This window comes from Vipera berus, assembly GCF_964194415.1.
Source record: "Vipera berus genome assembly, chromosome: 3".
Taxonomy (NCBI): Eukaryota; Metazoa; Chordata; class Lepidosauria; order Squamata; family Viperidae; genus Vipera; species Vipera berus.
The window spans coordinates 22,241,603-22,261,438 of NC_138204.1; the positions used below are offsets into that span (position 1 = coordinate 22,241,603).

General features: G+C 39.1%; 1 protein-coding gene across 1 annotated transcript in view; it reads left to right on the forward strand.

Annotated features, from left to right (window-relative positions):
- PREX1 (phosphatidylinositol-3,4,5-trisphosphate dependent Rac exchange factor 1) overlaps positions 1 to 19,836 on the forward strand; it is a 220,742-nt gene that overhangs the window by 88,276 nt on the left and 112,630 nt on the right. Inside the window, exons 2-3 of the mRNA XM_081323900.1 lie at positions 12,319 to 12,390; positions 19,219 to 19,341. Coding sequence (XP_081180026.1) covers positions 12,319 to 12,390; positions 19,219 to 19,341 — 195 coding nt within the window. The remainder of the gene's footprint in view (positions 1 to 12,318; positions 12,391 to 19,218; positions 19,342 to 19,836) is intronic.

The following is a 19,836-nucleotide window of genomic DNA, read 5'->3' on the forward strand; positions in this document are numbered from 1 at the left end:
CCAGTAGAAAATCAAAGTTATTTAAGAGTACAGAGGAAACAGGAAATGGGCTGATCTTGGCCAGTCTTAAGGATGGTACTACAGTTATGCCTTATGTCTGCAAAATTAAAAATGAGAAGGATAACACCTAGTCTGTTCCTGGCTCCAAGTCTTATCTGTAATCATCTTCCAGGCCTTCCTTCAACAGCATAGGTTAAAACGATTCCAGGCAATTTTTATCTTTAGGTCAAAGTGTTAGAGATAGGAACACAGTTTTGATAGTGCAGTTCTAGATGGCTTATTTAATAGCCTATTTTGATGTTTCCAAATAGTTTTCACAGGGAATTTTACACAGTATAATAATGCATTGCTCAATTTTAACCTATTGTAATACCATAAATTATTGTACGGTGTGAGATTTATAGTACTGCAGTTTGTTCTGTATCTCTTACACTGTTTTTTTTTTGTATGAAGCAGTACTAGTGAAAAAGACATTTCCTATGTGCAAGGAAGCTCCTAAAATGTTTACAGTGGGTGTCCAAACTTGGCAACTTAAGACTTGTGGACACAACTTCCAGAATTCCCCAGTCAGTCATTCTGGGCATTGAAGTCCACAAGTCTTAAAGTTGCCAAATTGGAACACCCCTGATTTAGAGTGTTGAGAATTTTGGAGATCCTTCTTTGTCTCATGTGCATATGTAATCACATAACCCCAGGACACTGTAACTGTCATAAGTATGAGTCAGTTGCCAAGTGTCTGAATTCCGATCATGTGACCACGGGGATGCTGCAGCAGTGGTAAGGAGCCTTGAAAGAATTTTATAAGCTCTGCATGCTAACCCTTTGTTGTTTAAAGCAGATTAAAGAGGAAACCACAGTCATACATGGGAGAGATCATTGTGCCCTTATGTTATGATGGATCCAGACAGCTAAAGTTCTTGGCAATTGACTCTTATTCTAGGAGGAAATATATTTCTCCCAAGGCTGATAGCATCTGTGAGGGAGATAATTTTCATTTCAGTTCTGATGGGGAGGAAAACTTTCAATTCTATGTATAATTTTTTTAATCATGTGGCCAATGCTACTTCTTACTTCTCTTCTTTCTCAAGCTTTTGTAATAACTTGGTACATGGACACATCCCTGCAGTTTTCTTGGCAGCTATATAAATGTGGTTTGCTATTGTCTTCTTCCAGGATGTTTATCGACTTTCCTGTCTAGCCTACATCTTTAGTATGCCCTAGGGTTTCCCATCCAAATGCTGACCAGGCCTGACCCTGCTTAGCTTCCAAGCTCCGAAAAAGTTAGCTGGGGGGGGGGGAGAGAAAGTGTTAGGTTTTTTTTTATCTTTTTCTTTCTGATCTTTATCTTTTGAAAAACAATGTAGTTCTGATCCATGTTTTCCAAAAAAAAGTTCTTTAAGGACTGAATTTAGTCTATATCATTGATTTTTAAAGGTAAAGATAATCCCTTCCATTTTAGTGCAGTGAAAGGGAATATTATTTTGTTTTAGGAGATCTGTCAGGAAAAATATTCTTTAGTCTCCTTAATATTGTAATTGGAATTTCTCTGAATATTCACACCTCTTTTTTCAGAAATGTTGAATCTCTGATAATGTTTCTAAATTATTTGCTTTTTAATAGATTTTCTTATAAATTGGATCATAACATCTCTTGGCCGTATTTGCTGAGTTTATTCTATAAATCTTGTCTATTGCTTTAGAGAAGTCTACTTTCTCATTTTTAAACCATTTAGTCATTTCTGTTATAATTATATCACTTAAGTTATGAATTTGTTCAGTGATTCCTCTGAAAAACTTCCTTCTGTTTCAAATCCAGTAACAGTAAATATTGGTTAAGAGGGTCTAACCTTGTGTCTGTGTCATCCATTCTAATCTGTATATTTTTAACATCTTTACTAATAATTCAAATTTTGTATCAGATTTTTTTCATTCATCTCTTTTATTGTGTCATGTAGCATAGAAAACTTTTTCTCAAATACTTCAAAAAAAAATTTGGTGCTGGGCTCATCTGAATCATGATTTTTGCCAATATCTCTCATACAGACAGTTGCTGGCAGCAGAAAAGCAGGCAAGAATACTTTGATTAGGCATAATGGACTAGAAAGCTATATAAGAGACTGGAAAGTTTGTGGACTTTGAAGATTAGTGCAATGTTTATCTCAACCTATTGACTGCTTTTTCTTTTTTCTTTTATGTATGTGTATTTATGTGTGTGTGTGTGTGTGTGTGTGTGTGTGTGTGTGTGTGTGTGTATAAAAGGGGAGGACAACTTACTGCTTTTTCTTTTCTTTCAGCACTCAGCTAGGTGGATCCTAAATGTTAAATTTAATTGATCACTTTTTCTTCCTTTTTTGTACACTATTTTTTTGTTGTTGTTAGGGTTGAATGTATATTTTTCTTTTGTTTGTTTTACTGTTCTGTATTTTATTCTCTATGATAAAACAATAAATTTTATAAAAGAAAAAAGTACTAGTTAGTCAATTAGCAATAACTTTTTATTAGATCAAGTGATTCATCAATTGATGAATTTATTATTATTGATAAATACTCCAGTGGCACAGGTTTAGAACATGTAGATGGCTTGAGTCCAGCGTTCCATCCCAGTTAGTAGCTCAAAGCTGGTGTTCAAGGATTTCCAAGAAGGGTAATGGATGTACCACAAATTCCTGGCAATTTCAGAGTGTTGCTTTCATTCCATTCAGGAATATTTTTCCTCTTTCCATTTCAAATAAAAGCCCTGTTTTATGTGAACTCTCTGGCACTCAGTTGAGCTTGCAGCTGTGGCGAAGGTGCTCGCAAAGGCTAAATTCAATCCAGCATGCAAATTAGGAACTGAAGTGTTAAATCAGATATTTGCCTTGGACTGTGAGTTCTGATGGGAACTCTGTGGTTGGTAGGAGGTTCTGGAGTTTATCTGAGGTTGAGAGGCAGAGAGAATGTCCTTTGAGTAGCATGTGAAGGAAGCAGTGAACTCTCACATGGAACAATAATTATATTGCTTGGGATGTCACAGGATAATCCTTGGTAATGTGTCTTACCTGGTATATACTGTATGTTATAGTTTTCAAAAATGATTGAGAAAGTGTAAAGGGAAAATGAAATGGAAACTTAAACCAAATGGGTTGATTAAACAATTCAGTGCATTAACATCTGGGGCTTTGCAGTTAAAATGCTTTTTGTATTCTTTCTGCTGAGTTTGGATAATCATATTTTCTTTCTAAAATTCATCAGGCGAAAGGTTCAGTTTACAGAGACCTAAAAGTGATGCTCATATAGCTCAGAAACAAAGAGGTCTGCTTCGAAAAATAGAACATATTCATTCATATACTTTTTGACAGTCAACATGCTATGTTGAGTCTGCTTTTCATACCTGGTGCAGAATTGCAAACATTTCTGACATTCAGGCAGTAAATCAGTTGCCTGGGGAAGGAAACCCTTGAGGAGGGTTATAGAGCAGGGTGTCCAACTTGGGCAAATTTAAGACTTGGGGACTTCAACTTTCAGAATCCCCAACCTGCTGGGAAATTATGGGAATTGATGTCCACAGGCCTTAAAGTTGCCAAGGTTTGATACCACTGGTATGGAGCATGCATTATTTTATGAAATGGAAGGAGTTGAGGTAGAGCTTGTACATTTTTGTGAGAATTTCTCCACTTTTCCCCCATGCTTCAAGTACAGCCAAAAATAGTGTTTAGTGTTCAGGAGACCAAACAGTTTCTCTCTCTCTCTCTCTCTCTCTCTCTCTCTCTCTCTCTCTCTCTCTCTCTCTCTCTCTCTCTCTCTCTCTCTCTCTCTCTCTCTCTCTCTCTCTCTCTCTCTCTCTCTCTCTCTCTCTCTCTCTCTCTCTCTCCCTCCCTCCCTCCCTCCCTCTCCCTCTCCCTCTCCCTCTCCCTCTCCCTCTCTCCCCATCTATCTATCTATAGTGTGTGTGTGTGTGTGTGTTGGTATTAGTATCTTTCAGCCAGCTTGAGCTGCTACCTGAAATTGACAAGACCTTAATCAGTAACATACTGAAGACTTGTAAGCAACTTTAGCCCATTGCTGCCATTGCAAAACAGTCTATCTGATGGTGGAACAAATACATGTAGAACTGAATACTTTTTTGTTTTTGCAGTTTTTCACTCTTAATTTTTGTTACAGATGTCAAGAAAGTTAAACAGTTAGTGTGTCCTGCTTCCACCCCCCCCATGTCCTCCTCTGCCTGTTGAGATATCTGGTAACCATATTTTCACATCTCTTTTTGATGTGTTTATATGCAAGATGGACCTAAAAGTCAGATTGCAACAGTTACAATCTGTTCTTTAATTTTTTTAAGAGAAAATGTTACTGAGGAATATTCTATCCAGATTTGTCATATGAGTAAGAAAATGTTTAGAAGAAAAAGGCAACCTATTCAAACATTTTATGTAATTTATAAGATAAATTGTCTGGGAGGTCTGATTATTGGTATACTCTGTAATCAGTTTCCTAATTATAGCTAAATGTTGGACCATTGTAATTTTTTAAAGTCATTTTTAAGTGATTTTAGTCATTTTTCTATGTGGTAAATGAAAAATATAATTGTAGACCGCATTATTTCTGAAGTAATGTAAGGTGTGTATTGCTGAATATTTACCAATCTGAAGGAAATGCTTTATGTGCTAAAAAGCTATGTGTGAGGAAGATGGCTATGCATCCTTTTTCTCCTTGGTTTTTTTTTTTTTTGGTGGGGACAGAACAGTGGCTTCTGTGTTATTCATAACCCAGCATGATATGAGTTGCAACTACATCTACTGTAGTGGTATGTAAATTGGCTGTTGCGATTCAAGTATCACAATAATAATGTCATCCGAATCATTATTTCTGCGCACATTGCATAAACCTTGCATAAGACCAATTCCAAGCTGGCACCAGTGAAATCACAAAGGATGCGAAATCACAAAGGCACCTCCGGTTAAGACATCAGAGCTGGTGACCAACAGGGGTTTCTAGAATGAGGCCAAATCTAAGGGAATCCTGGAGCTGGTAGATTCTTGATTAGCATTTGATTGTAATGTACACTAGCAGCTTTCTTTCCTGTTCAATTTCCCCTTTATGTTTTAAAAAAGAATGGCTTGATTCTTTTCCTTGACCAAAAGGAAGCTGGCATTTGACAATGCATGTGATAGGATTGTATTTTTGTAAGAACAGGCATTCTAAGAAGAAATGGACGCTGGAGTATGACTTTCTTTTGCAAAGGCAATGCAGGGTATAAAGAGGAGGTAATATAAAAGAAGGAGCACAGTTCTACAGTTAACCACCTCCAGTTTTTCTTGGACAATTGGCAACTACCTACCTTTTATCCTAGAATAATATGAAATTTGCTGGAACAGTCCTCCTGATTTGCAAACACAAAGTGGGTAAACGTGATTGTGAGTAACAGATATTCACATGCATGTTCAGGAGCAGGACCAGCTCCCCCCCTCCCCCCCGGTGCTCCTGCAGAAGGGCTGGCTGGCTTCGGCGTCACCTGGGCAGGACTAGCCGTGCATCTGCCCAGCGGCACTGGCGGCCCAGCCTTCCTTCCTTCCTTCCTTCCTTCCTTCCTTCCTTCCTTCCTTCCTTCCTTCCTTCCTTCCTTCCTTCCTTCCTTCCTTCCTTCCTTCCTTCCTTCCCCCTCCCCCCCTCCTTCCTTCCGCTCTCTCTCTCTCTTTCTCCCTTTCTCCAAAGTCCAAACTCACGTGTCCTCCTTTCCCCGCTAGGCTTCTGCAAAGCGCAAACGGATGCCGCATCCTACTTGTCTTCTCCAAACTCACACCCACCATTGCTTCCAAAGGCTGTCTGTTTGCTCACTCACTCTCTCGCTGCACTCCCGCCAAAAACTGTTCCTTTTATAGGTTCCCTTCTCCCTTCCCGGGTCTCGCAGCTGTTCCCACGAGAGTGCTGCTAGATTCGGTTTCCCTGCCCTCTCCAGGTCCCAGTAGTCAGGTGCATGTGGAGAGGGGGAGGGGAGCATCCCTCTGGCACGTGCTGACAGAAAGGGCTCTGCCTGCCTAGTCTGGCACACGTGCCATAGTTTTGCCACCACAGGACTAGACAGTCACTTGTCTGAAATGGTATAGGTTCTCCTGCTCGAGGAGGAGGCTTGACTGGAAGACCTCCAAGGTCCCTTCCTATTCCCTTCCTATTTAGTGATCCCTAAAAAAGCCCAGTTGCTGGGAAATGATTAGACCTTGTCTGCAATTGCAAGAGAAAAACAAAAGCATTGCGAAGCATCTGCCACTTAGTACTGTACTTCCTCTTTTAAGTGTTTGGCAGATACTTCCCTCCTTCCCCAAATTATGCCAGGCCAAACTGGACATGGCAGAAAGCATATAAGATTAATTATAGGTAGATAAGAAATTGTTATTGTAACTGTTAAAACCAGAGAGATGAGGTTTATTTTTGTTTTACTCCTCAGCCCTGAATAAAATAGAGATTGTCCTCTTCATCTAAGTATTTGATGAACAATTTCCTACAGTCAACACTTATTTTCGGTGTGTTTCAGAGTAACAGGCAAATTTTCCTTTTAGTTGTGGCTAAGGATTGTAGGGATGTAATTGTGTAAATAGTGTAATGAAAAACTGTAAGTATGCAGCACTCTTCTTTAAATGCAGTATCGTCATCATCATCATCATCATCATCATCATCATCATCATTCATGACTATAATATTTTGCCATTACAGTTAGATCTGGAAAGATGTTGAGGGTGTTCCCTGAGCCCCCACCCACTGCAGCCAGAAAGATTTCTTCACCAAAATGTTATGATCAGTGGCTTTATCAGGAATATATTTGAAATTTAATTTAATTAATTTAAATGTAATGTAATGTAATGTAATTTAATTTGTGGGCCACCCGTCTTTCAGTGATTATGGGCAAAGCCCATCTTCAAATTTTATTCATTCTGCAGTGTTTGTGTGGTGAAGAGCTTCTGCAAGCCATTCTTTGCCAGTTGTTCCGATAGAAGTATCCACAAGATTTCAGAGCAGTTGTGATTAGCTTTTGAGTAGTGGCTTTGAGGCTTTGTTTTGAATGATCTGCACAGGCTTGTTAGAGAGCAGCTTGAGATGAGGACCAGACTAACAAGTGTATTCAGGCTTAGCTTGGCTTATGCTGCAATTTGCCCTTTTTACCCTTGAGCATTGTGGCTAAAACACATTACACAAACAACATTGTGACTTAACGTGATGGACTTAGTCATCGTTGGAAGAAGATGGGAACTCAAGGGTGGCTGGGAATGGAAAGGAGGCATGCCTGACTGAAATAATGAACAGAGCAATCCACACTAATATGTTTTCTTGCACATTCTTCTTGAATCCAGCTATTTAAACATCTTTGAGGATTAGTATTCCCAGTTTTAATGAATGGATTTAGAAGGATCTCCTGAGATCTGTCAGTGTCTGTCGGGCCCATTCCTCAACAGGAAAGTCTAATGCAGTTTGTATCCATTGAAATTCCTCCAGGTTGCTTGACCATAACATGTAATTTCACTATCACAAGGAATTTACTGATGTTACAAACAGGAAAGATTGGTCGAATGTTGGCAAGGACTGGAGAACATGGACTCTTGGAAACAGCAGGAGCCATCTGCACTTGTCAGTCTTCCTGGCTTTAAATCTGCACTTGTTAAGAAACCATTATTTGATTTTAGCAACTTCTTTAGATTCCTTCTGTGGATGTAAAAGCCATTACTGGTTTGAGTAGAGATCTGCCATCACTTAAGTGTCAGCAAATCTTACTGGCTTCAGTGCCACTTTTGTACAGGGGCTTCTGGGCAGAGGATTTGAGCCTTTCATAAGAGCAGGGTGGAGAAAAATTCCTTTGTAGCTCCTGTGAACTGGCAGTGTGCCGGAGAGTTTCAAAGGGAAGTTCCAAAAACATAGGAGGGCTCTTTTGTATGTTTATATCAGATGAAGAGAGTGTGCTTTTTTGTAGTGAGTATGTAAATGCTGGATTTAAGAAATAGATTATCAACATAACTGCACTGAAGTATTCCCATTAAAGTAGTACTGACAGCTTTTTTAATGGATGCAGGTAGTCCTCAACTTACAACAATTTGTTTAGTGACTGTTGAAAGTTACAAAGGCACTGAAAAAAGTGACTTATGACAGTTTTTCACATTTACGACTGTTGCAGCATCCTCATGGACATGTGATCAAAATTCAGATGCTTGGCAACTGACTTTCAATATTTATGACGGTTGCAGTGTCCCGGGATCATGTGATCACCTTTTGTGACCTTCTGACAAGCAAAGTCAATGAGAAAATCAGATTCATTTAACAACCATGTTGCTAACTTAACAACTGATTCACTTAACAGCTGTGGCAGGAAGGATCATAAAATGGAGCAAAACTCACTTAACCAATGTCTCACTTAACAACAGAAATTTTGGGTTCAATTGTGGTTGTACGTCGATGACTACCTATTTGCATCTGCAGGTATGTGCAGATTTAACATTGCATCAAAGCTGAGTACCTAAAACAGAAAACTTTATTCTGCATCATTGAAACAAACTTATCTGACTGATTGTGATAGCTAATTTGACAAATGAGGTGTGGCATATAGATTTCTCACTTTTTAAAAATATTACATTTTATCTTATTCCATTTCTGCATCAGTTTACAGTATTGTGTAAAAAAATTCCATACAGTGCAGAACATTGCACATAAAATTTAAGGAAGTGCCAATTATGAAAGTTCACATAAGAATGTATGCCCCAACTCTGGTGTGGAAAATTGTTTTCCAAATGCTTTGAATTTCTTCCAATTTTTCAATGTATTTTTACATACGGATGAATGCTCTTTGCAATTTACAGATAGGCCTGTGGAGCTATTTTATATTTTCTGTTAATAATTCGAACAGACAAGAATGTCTTTGATAGTTAATTATCAGGAGTGACAAGAAAATAGTTGTACAACAATTCATACCAGTTTTAAATAGAAAAGCAGTTTGCCTGTTGTGCTAATAGGCTATAGAAAACATATTCAAAATGTTGCCTGCTGCCTACTTATCTTGTAGCAATCTAGCATTGAAGCTTAAGAAAATAACCACATCATGGCAGACTGAGTGGTTCATATTTCAACTCAGCCTCTACTATCTTTCATTTCTCGTCATCCGTTTCTTCTGCAAACTGGGGATAAACTGCCTTACCTTAAACATAAAGTTTACAGAGATGCTTTGAGAGATTTGCGTATCTAACTAAAGCAGCAAGTTCAAGTATTGGAAAGCTCTTTTTAAATTTTTCTTCCTGGTCACTTAAGAAGCTTCCATGTGAGATTGTTCAATTGTAGCCATGGTTCATTCATAGAAATTTATGGAGGCCGAGAAATGTCATTTCTGTTTGGAACCCACTTCCATTTCTCTAATTCTGCTTTTGACAGAAACTCAGTGAAGAAAGAAAATATATTGTGTACCTGTGAAATGTCTTTATTTGACAGGTCAGCTCTATCTACCCAACTAGTTCCCTGCTTGATTTATATGCTGCCCCGTTTTTTTTTTATCAAAGTGAACACCCAAGGTAATTTAAAACCACATAAAAATAAAAAATAGGAAAAACAAAAAAAATATTTTATCCTTGGAATTTTTCCTTTGTTTTTTTTTAAAGTTAAAGATTAAATTTTAGTTGAATTATTTGAATTATAGATATTTCTGTTCGATCTATGCTTATTTTGCTGAAATAGGGTACAACAACAACTATAGTTATTATTTGTTGCTATGGCTGAACTTCACTTTTCTTTTTTTCAATATCTTCAGAAAACAGATGATTTCTGTGCTTTATAAGGCTTAAGCTCTGGTCTATGTTTCTTGGCCTTGATAATCAGGTATCATGCAAGTTGTCCTTGATTTGGGTTTTTAAAAGGATACAACAGAGAATTGTATATCTTCTCTTAAAGATTTGTCTAAATGACCTAAAACATTTTACACCTTATTAAGATATTACTCTGTAATATTGGAAAGCTGGCAGTCATGTCAAGAAAGTTAGAAAGAATAAGTAAATATTACATGTGGGTTACACAGCCAGTAGATTTTGAAAGAAAACAAGCATTCCATTGACTGCTATAAATCTTGTATATAAAACTTACACAAACCACTAATTTTAACATTTAAGTTAATAAAAATAGTTTGGCTGTCATGGTTCCCACAGACAGAGAAATATAAAGCAGAATTCCAGGCTTGCAAGTTCCTCAAAGAACATGTTTATTGATATAAAGTATCAGCACGTCAAAAGTGAAACCAAGTCTGAATAGACACGTAACAATCCGGAAAACAAGTTAAGAAATCCCACCCCTAAAGCTATGCAAGCTACTATGTTCCCCAGTACATCTTCTTGGCGAGCTTTTCACGAAATGCTCAGTCTGCAGACCCGGGAGCAGGTAAACCCCCCTCCCTCCTTGCTATGTGTCAACCGAAAATGAGTAGGGAAAATGGCTGCAGCCATGCTCATTTTCAAAGTTGACAGTCGGGTATGACTGTTTTACACAGTTACGACCATTACAGCATCCCCATGGTTACAAACCTAAAACCTGCAGTGATTCACTTTAACAACTGTGGCAAGAACGTTCATAAAATGGAGCAAAACTCACTTAGCAACAGAACTTTGGGGCTCAGTTGTGGTTGTAAGTCAAGAACTACCTGTATATTAGCTAGAGCTGACATTGTTTTAGAATTCTATGTTGTGGTACTTAATGGCCCTTATCCCAAGATCAGTTGAAAAAACACAGATCATGATTATACAAGTACTTCCAGTTTAATAATATATCCCACTAGGCATTTGATCAACTAGATCATAGTCTTCTTTGGAACAACCTGGATGCATGGTCCCACTACCAGATGGATTCACAGTTGGCTGAACAACTGTGTGGTCTTCAGTGGATCTGTGGTCACATGGAATGAGATATGGTATCTGGTACCTCAGGCATTGGAAGAGGTTTAGTGAAGCAAATAAGAGCTTTTGATTTTATTTCAGTATTTGGGGATTAAGAATGAGAAGAAAAATGAGGGAAGTGGTACAAGACTAGGATGGATCTTGAGCTAATTCTGCAATTCTTTTAATATTTCACATTATATTCTGCACCAGTCAGAATGAGACACTATGTTTTAGGGAAGCATGTCTAGATAAACTAGAATAGGTACAGAGAAAGGTAGTGGTGATGGTCATAGATATAACATAATTTTTTTTAATTTAATCCATGCTTCTATATAAGATAAGACACTGGAAACCTGAGGAGTGGAGTATATGCTCCTGGGTATCCTTAGATAAGATAGTATTGTTCTGGATGTCACATTCTATTCTTCAAGAGAGCAGAACAGTAATAATAATTTTAAGTTTCAAGAAAACAGATTCCAGTTAAAATACATCTTAACAACTGTACAATGGAGGTCAATTACTACTGAGAGAAATGATAATCTTTTTCTTGGATGTGCTCATATATGATATAATTTGGAATCCTAAAAAAGGATTGGACTAAAAGACACTTTCAGCTTTCCCAGGTAGACCAGTTAGGAAACATGACCAGAAGAGTTAATTCTACTTTATTTTAAGGTTACTGTAACTAAATCTTGCAAGTCTCCCTCAGTCTCCTTTAGAACCTGAGAACTTATGTATGTGTGTGTGAAGGGTATCTCTTCTGAGTCTCTTCCTCCGCCCATTATGTAGCTGAGGGATATGCCCTCTGTTATCTGTCCTTTCCCTAGGCAGCATTTCTTTGACCAGTCTCTCAGGGTCTTTCTCATATACCATTATAGGCCTTTTCCAGTTCTGTAGTTCTGTGTTGATGCGGGGTAGGGAGACTACATTATAGGATTTCATAAACACATATGCTATATGTTGGTTTCAGAATGTCCTTATTTTCCCCACTCTGTTTGGTTAAGCACTTCAGTTCTTAACCTCTCCTACCCCCCCCCCCTAACTTGACACAGCTATTTTTTGCCTGATGAAATCCAGACATCACACCTCCCTCATCAATTTGTATAGGACTAAAGGGAGCTTCAGAGGGGTTAAGCAAACAGTAGTTTCCTTTGGTGTGCCAATGGTGCCAATTGTCTAAGCAAAATTAAGTACCACAAGTGCTTCTGAAGGAAATTGCTTGTTGTCAGGCAAGCTGCAAGCAACTTGAAAGAGATGCTTTTATCAAAATGTGTGGAGTCCCAATACCAAAATGTTACAACTGATGATTTAAATATGTAAAATGATCTCCCTTTTATCCCAGAAGAATCCCAGATTTGTATCTCATGGCTCATGCTGTGAAATCCTGAAGATAGAATAAGCGAAATTACTGAAGGATCAGCTTGAAAATAATTATGTTTTTTATTTCTCTGCAGGCCTTTCTGCATCGAATAAGACAAAATGCTGTGGATAAAGCTGAGAAGTATATAACAGAGGAAAATGTCAAGGTAATGCTTCCAAAATATGTTTGGGTTAAGATTGAGATAATGTGAAGCCCAACATCAATTCTGTTAATGGCATTGCTTGGATTGCCACATTACCTTAAATGAACAGAAACTGCATAATACTACAAGATAGATTTAGGTGAAAAACAGCAGGGAGTATCTTTTCTTTTTCACCTGTTTAATTGAAAAGTCCAATATTGTGTCTTACAAAGAATGAAGAAATGAATGTGATGACCACATGCAGATCATAAGATTCAGGTCCAACTTCAGTCCCTAAATATTGTTTCTTCTAAAACCAACAGAAGGTTTAGTACAGTGGTGGCGAACCTATGGCACATGTGCCACAGGTGGCACGTAGAGCCCTCTTTGTGGGCACGTGCACCGTCACCCCAGTCCTAGGCCTTCAGTTGGGTTTTATAAAACTTTTTCGTTTTAGGCCTCCACTGCTGTGTGCAAAAAAAAAAAAAGGTTTAATAGATTCAATTTCAACTTCTTGTGGGAAAAAAAAAATCTGGTAAAGTTGGAATTGATTGATTGTACATTTTAGTCCCACCCAGTCTGACGTTACCACCGCAGCCATGCCCACCCAATGGGCCACACCCACCCAAATGGCCATACCCACCCAATGGGCTACACCCACCCGGCACCCGATGACACAGAAGTGGATTTTGGGTTGCAGTTTGGGCACTCAGTCTCTAAAAGGTTTGCCATCACTGGTCTAGTAGTTGAATAAATCTATGATTTTTACTTACAATCTCCATTCCTTTAAATTTGTTGTTCAATTCAAAGGCAAAGTACCTCTGACTTGGAAAATTAGATGTTTGTATTTTTCCTCCTTGCTAAATTCTTTCATTTAATAATAATAATAATAACAACAACAACAACAACAACAACAACAACAACAACGATGACGACGATGATGATGTTGGAAGGGATCTTGGAGGTCATCTAGTCCAACCCCCTGCTCAGGCAGGAAACCCTATATCATTTCAGACAAATGGCAGTCCAATCTCTTCTTAAAAACTTCCAGTGTTGAAGCATTCACTGCTTCTGGAGGCAGGTTGTTCCACTGGTTAGTTGTTCAAAGCAATTGTGCAAGTCCTTGATTTTTTCACCCAAGGTCTCTTAGTCCTCAGCAAACAAAAAAATCAGTAGTGAAGTTTTTGTTGCTCTTAAATGCTGCAAATAAAAAGTTACTGACATTTCTGTTGTTTTTATGCCAATTAATTTATTGCCTGTCAGGCTTCTAAATATATCTGTCTTACAATCAAATACTGCATTTAAATTAACTTGCTTTTCTCAGCTGATTAAATATGTTTACTCCTGAAGTTTCTTTGGGCTTTTCTCCAGATGCACAATGATATTTTTTGTTTTATTTTCCTTTGCTGAATTTCCTGGGAAGATTTTGAAAGGCAAAAAAGAAATTAAAGATTTGAAGACAGGTAGTCCTCGCTTAACAACCATTCATTCAGTGACCATTTGAAATTATTAACAGTGATGAACATACGGAACGTACAGCTGGTACATAAAGTTACAGCTGTTGCAGCGCCCCCACGGTCATGTGATCAAAATTCAGGTGCTTTTGCAAGCCCACCTACATTTCAACCCAGGTGGTGTGCTTAAACTCCCCCAGCTGGCCTGTCTCCAATCCATCTCTGCTCTTTTTCCTGTCCTGTGCTCTGATGCCCTGAGCTCCATCCTGCATCCTTGCCACCTGCAATTTGCCACTCCTCCTGGCCTGTTCCCCTGCACTTTGTCTTGCACCCCCCCCTACCCTTGCCATACCTCCTGACCCTGCCACCGTGCTCTCTGGCCTGTCCTCCACTGACTCTGCCATGCACCCCTGCACACACTACACTTTCCCATCCCTGCTGCTCTACTGTTCTGTCTACCACCCTCCCCCACCCCCATCACTGACCCACCACCCTATGCTCTGTCTTGCAGACTCACCTCCACTTCAGCTCATCCCGCTGACCTGTCTCCCCTTGTCATTTCTGCCCTTTGGGCTGCTGTGTGCCCAATAAGCTTCACTAATTTCACTGGGATTTATTTCTACTCAATAAATAAAAGTTCAGGATTAAGGCCTTCTGCAGTGGGGTTGCAGCCTTTTATCATATAGCTGGCCCTTTCTTCAGTAATGGTTCAAACAATATATTTAATTTGGTTTACTCTAATTAGAACTATAGCAGTGGCTTATCAAATTATATTTGCTACTTTATTTTCAGTCCTTTTAAGCACTTCTGGCTAATACTCTTTTTTTTCTGGCTCTTCGGCTTTGAAACGGAGATGAGCACCGGCCCCTAGAGTCGGAAACGACTAGCACGCATGTGCGGGGGAACCGGAACCTTTTCCTTTACTAGTATGCCTTGCTATTTTACTATTGACATTTATTATTTACTCAGCTTTATTACTATAAAATTAGTTCTTCTATAATCATAACTAGTTTATTTTTTATTCTTTGAGTATATAATTGATATTTGAAGTATTTATACCAAATGAAACTACTGGCTGCTAGTGTTAGTTGGATAACGAATGAATAAACCTTTATTGTCAAAGTACAACCATGTATACATTGAGATTGGATGAGCCTCCCTTCGTGCCCCCACCCCCAACTTACAGTGACACAAACCCTCCATCTTATTACACCATGTGAGCTAATTGCACAACACACAGGCCTCGCAAGTCAATCATGCATAAAGTTTATAAAATTATATCCTGTTCAAAAGCCTAACAGCCCATGAATAAAAGCTGTTCTTCAGTCTGTTGGTACGGCTGGCTATACTCCTATATCTCCAACCTGATGGTAGGAGAGTGAAGAGATACCGTCCAGGGTGTGAGTCATCCCTGAGAATTTTCCTCACTCTTCCAAGGCAGCGAGCCCTGGCGATGTCATCCAGTGGTGTCAGGGAACAGCCCACAATGTCTTGTGCTGTGCTCACCACCCTCTGTAATAACTTCTTAAAGGAAATGTGCTCTTTTCTATTTTGTAATTATATTTTTATCCAACCTATGTGTCAAGTAGCAAAGAGCATTACAAATGACTACCTTCCCTTAAAAAGCTTCACAAGTCTTTATTTTGAACCCTTTCAAACCTAGAGAAATTTAATTGCCTAAAATCTTCTAGCCAGGTTCATGGTTTAAATACTTGAACCTGTGTCTCCTATACATAGTCCAGCCATTAAGCTAAATGTTTTTAGATTTATGGAAGACAAGTCTGTAAATTACTAACTTTGACAGGTAAATGAAACCTTAGCATATCAAACTTTCTTTGAATACTTGCCATAGAAAGAATATGTGCCTTTACAAAATGTTTTGTAATATACAGTATCTACTAGGAAATAGACAGCTGAAGATCATGGGCATTTATGAGAGGGAAGGACAAAGGAAGGAAATAATGCAACTTATGTGCTTGATCCAATGTCAAGGTGTAAATACAATAATGCTGGAATTTGCATGTTGACATCATTGTTCATATATTGCCATTTTGCTGTCACTGCATGTCAGGCCAGGTGGTGATTCTTCCAAGCTAAGTTCTTGACATACTGAGACCCCCACTATCTGCATCCATAATATACTCTGTGAACTATTAGGGAGAGACTGTCTTCACCCTCTTTCTAGCCCAGAAGATATATGGGCTGAGTTGCCTCTTACTCCTCTGGAATGAAGGCCTTCCCTCCTGGGAATCCACCTTCTCACTACATTCCATCACACTGTGATTTGCTGCTGCTGCTGCTGCTGAGACCATTCGTTAAGATGCTTTCTACCACTTCCAGCACTGAATAGCATGCTAAGTACAACACTGATTATTTTATGATTTGGTGAGTTGTTGAACATAGAGCAAATGGTTATCTTTAGGATTCCATGTATGAGACTCCGTGCAGTCTGAGCAGAGAATAACATAGTTCTTTGTCACTAATTTCCTTGTGTTCGCGTTGATGCTTCCAGGGTTCACATTTGTGACTTTGGCCTAAAGCCTCTATATGCCTTTCCAGAAGCAGATAACTGGTTACCTATTGACTTAGAATGTTAATCTAGATCACGGGTGTCAAACTCAATCGTATCACATGACGTATTGTGAAGTATCACAACGCTTTTGCCTTTGCGGAGCTGGGATGTGTGTGGCCTGCACGTTATTTATACGGCCCATGGGCCGTCAGTTTGACACTCCTGATCTAGATGAACCCTCAGTCTACAGAGAGGTTCTTCTATGGTCACTAGATTTCAGTACTGTAAATGATGCAGAAGCATATGGCTTCTTCCTTGCCAGAAATTTTAAATTCAGATAACTGCTACCAGTTTTCTATCTTTAAGTTATAACTGAAAAGGAAACAGCAACCAAGAAAAGTTAAGTTTAAGTCTTTGGAACTTTATGTGCAACCTTTCCAGTATTACTTAGTTGTCTCCAGCTAGGAGCATGAAGTATGAAGCAAGCAGCTAAGAAGAGACAATAGGCAGCACATACCAGTTGGATAACTGAAGTCTGTCAGATCCCATTAATATAGCTGCCTCTGCTGTGTGGCATACTTCATGATGAGAAGAGCATTAGAGAGCTTACAAGCTTTAATGATGAAAGAGATTATAACAACACCAGTTGGACAAGATGCCATAAGGAACTCATAATGAAGTGAAGTTCTAGTTTAGAATAACATCTGAACTGAGCAACGGTGATTTGCATTCTTCTGCCAAACTAGAATTGAAACAGGGTTGAAGTTAAGTTGATTTGTAACCATTAGTAATGGTAGCTATGCTTGTTTAGGATAAAGGTAAAGGTAAAGGTTCCCCCGCACATGCGTGCTAGTCGTTTCCGACTCTAGGGGCCGGTGCTCATCTCCGTTTCAAAGCCGAAGAGCCAGCGCTTGTCCAAGGACATCTCCGTGGTCATGTGGCCGGCATGACTAGACGCCAAAGGCGCACGGAACGCTGTTACCTTCCCACCGTAGTGGTCCCTATTTTTCTACTTGCATTTTTACGTGCTTTCGAACTGCTAGGTTGGCAGAAGCTGGGACGAGTAACAGGCGCTCACTCTGCTACGCGGCACTCGGGATTCGACCCACCAAACTGCCGACCTTCTGATCGACAAGCTCAGTGTCCTAACCCACTGAGCCACCGCGTCCCTTTGTTTAGGATAGTGGGTCTCATATAACTACCATTCCGTCTTAGAAACTGATATTGAAAATTAGCAATAGATAATAGGTTACTAATAGTGGTGTTGCATAGTGGAAAATTGGGGAAAAGAAATTGCATTTTTGAATGTTTTCACACTGTAATTTTTTAAAACTTTGTATGTTCTCCCATAGATATACTTAAGATTAGTGGAGTTTGCAGGAGTGTGTTGTTGTGTGTCAAATGCAGCAAGATGGTGGATATGTCATCATGTGCATATACCAAAACCAAATGGGTGGGGATAGAATTGTGACACACTGATATCTTGCCTATTTGTTACACAGACACAGACACAGACACACACAGACACACACACACACACACACACACACACAAAACACACTGTGATCACCAGTGCTTAATTTTTTTCTTTTTACTATGTTATTAAACTAAAGGCTTCGACTCAACCCGGCCAAGACTGAGTGGCTGTACATACCGTCATCTCGTTTAGTCCAAGAGGTTCCATCTCTGACTATAGGAGGAGAGATGTTACCTCCCATTGATAGAGCACGCAATCTGGGCGTCCTCCTAGATTCACGACTCAGTTTTGAAGATCACATTGGAGCCGTGGCTAGGGGGGCATTTGCACAGATTCGTCTTATATACCAATTGCGCCCCTTTTTGGACCGAGATGCCCTACGTACAGTCACCCACGCACTCGTTACCTCCCGTATTGATTACTGTAATGCTCTCTACATGGGGCTGCCCTTGAAGACCACCCGGAGGCTTCAGCTGGTGCAGAATGCAGCTGCACGGGTTGTGATGGGAGCTCCCCGATACTCCCATATTACACCCCTCCTGCGTGAGCTGCATTGGCTACCAGTTGCCCTCCGGGTGAGATTTAAGGTGCTGGTACTTACCTTTAAAGCCCTACATGGCTTAGGTCCGGGATACTTGCAGAACCATCTGCTGCCGGGAACAAATTCCCATCGTCCAGTACGCTCACACAGAGAAGGCCTCCTCAGGGTACCGTCAGCTAGGCAATGTCGGCTGGCGACCCCCAGGGGGAGGGCCTTCTCTGTGGGAGCGCCAACCCTATGGAATCAGCTCCCCCCTGAGCTTCGGATGGCCCAAAACCTCCAATCCTTTCGCCGCGGCCTCAAAACACACCTGTTCCACCAGGCTGACCTAGACTGACAGGCATTTTAATTAATTTATATTTAGTATTTTTAATTCATTTTTTAAATTCTCTAATTTTAATTTACTGCACTGATGTTCTCAATTTCATTTTTATCTTGATTTCTGTACTTATTATATGTTTTGTTGTTAGCCGCCCTGAGTCCTTCGGGAGATAGGGCGGGATATAAATCCCATCAATAAATAAATAAATAAATAAAGGGTTGAACTTTTCATTTCAATACTCTGACAGGTATATCTTCATTGCAGAGTTAGTGAAAATATGAGTTATTAGGGATTTAAAACTTTACAGTATGATAATCTTTCTTCAGATGTTGTGCCAAACCATAGTTAATTAAGTTTCCTAGTTCTTGCAAAGCCTTTACTCTGTGTTGTTTTCTAATCTTTCAATTAAATTCTAAATTGTTTTATTATGAAATATTAAACAATATAAAACAAACATAACAAAGATTGTTTCAAAATGGGTAGAGGAGTAAGAATCTGCAAAGCTTTCACTGGCAATTATTACTGGATTTTTTTTTTATGTTACAGATTTTATTTTCCAATATGGAAGATATACTTGATGTTCATAATGACTTCCTGACTGCTTTAGAATATTGTTTACACCCGGAACCTCATTCTCAGCATGAACTGGGAGATGTTTTCTTAAAATTTGTGAGTATAATACATTAAAATATTTCCCCTGGGTTGTGGCCAGACTCGGAAATTGTGTATCTTGATGCAAATTAACTATATTGGATTTGGCAATCAAATGATTTCATGAGATACCAGAATTGATGTAAGGTTCCTTTAAGTAGACCAAGCCTCATTTCTTTCACCCGTTTGTTTGGAAAAACAACACTGGGTTCACATCTTATTCTAAGCCCAAATAAAGAAATCCCACCGGGTCAGTGTGTCTGCAAAAATGGGTACATTTTGTCACAATTATCTGGAGGAAGGACTGCCTCATATATGCAGTTTTTAGTCTCCCCCCCAAAAAACTGCAGGGAAATAGGGAGAATTTTTGAATTGACTTATATAAAATCCTTTTACATCTTCATATCCATTGCCTTCCCTATCCTAATGCAAGTCTATATCTTTTTAAGAGGAAAAATCTAATTCTGCAGAATTTTTCAGATAATGTCAAAATAACTTAATATGGTGTCCATT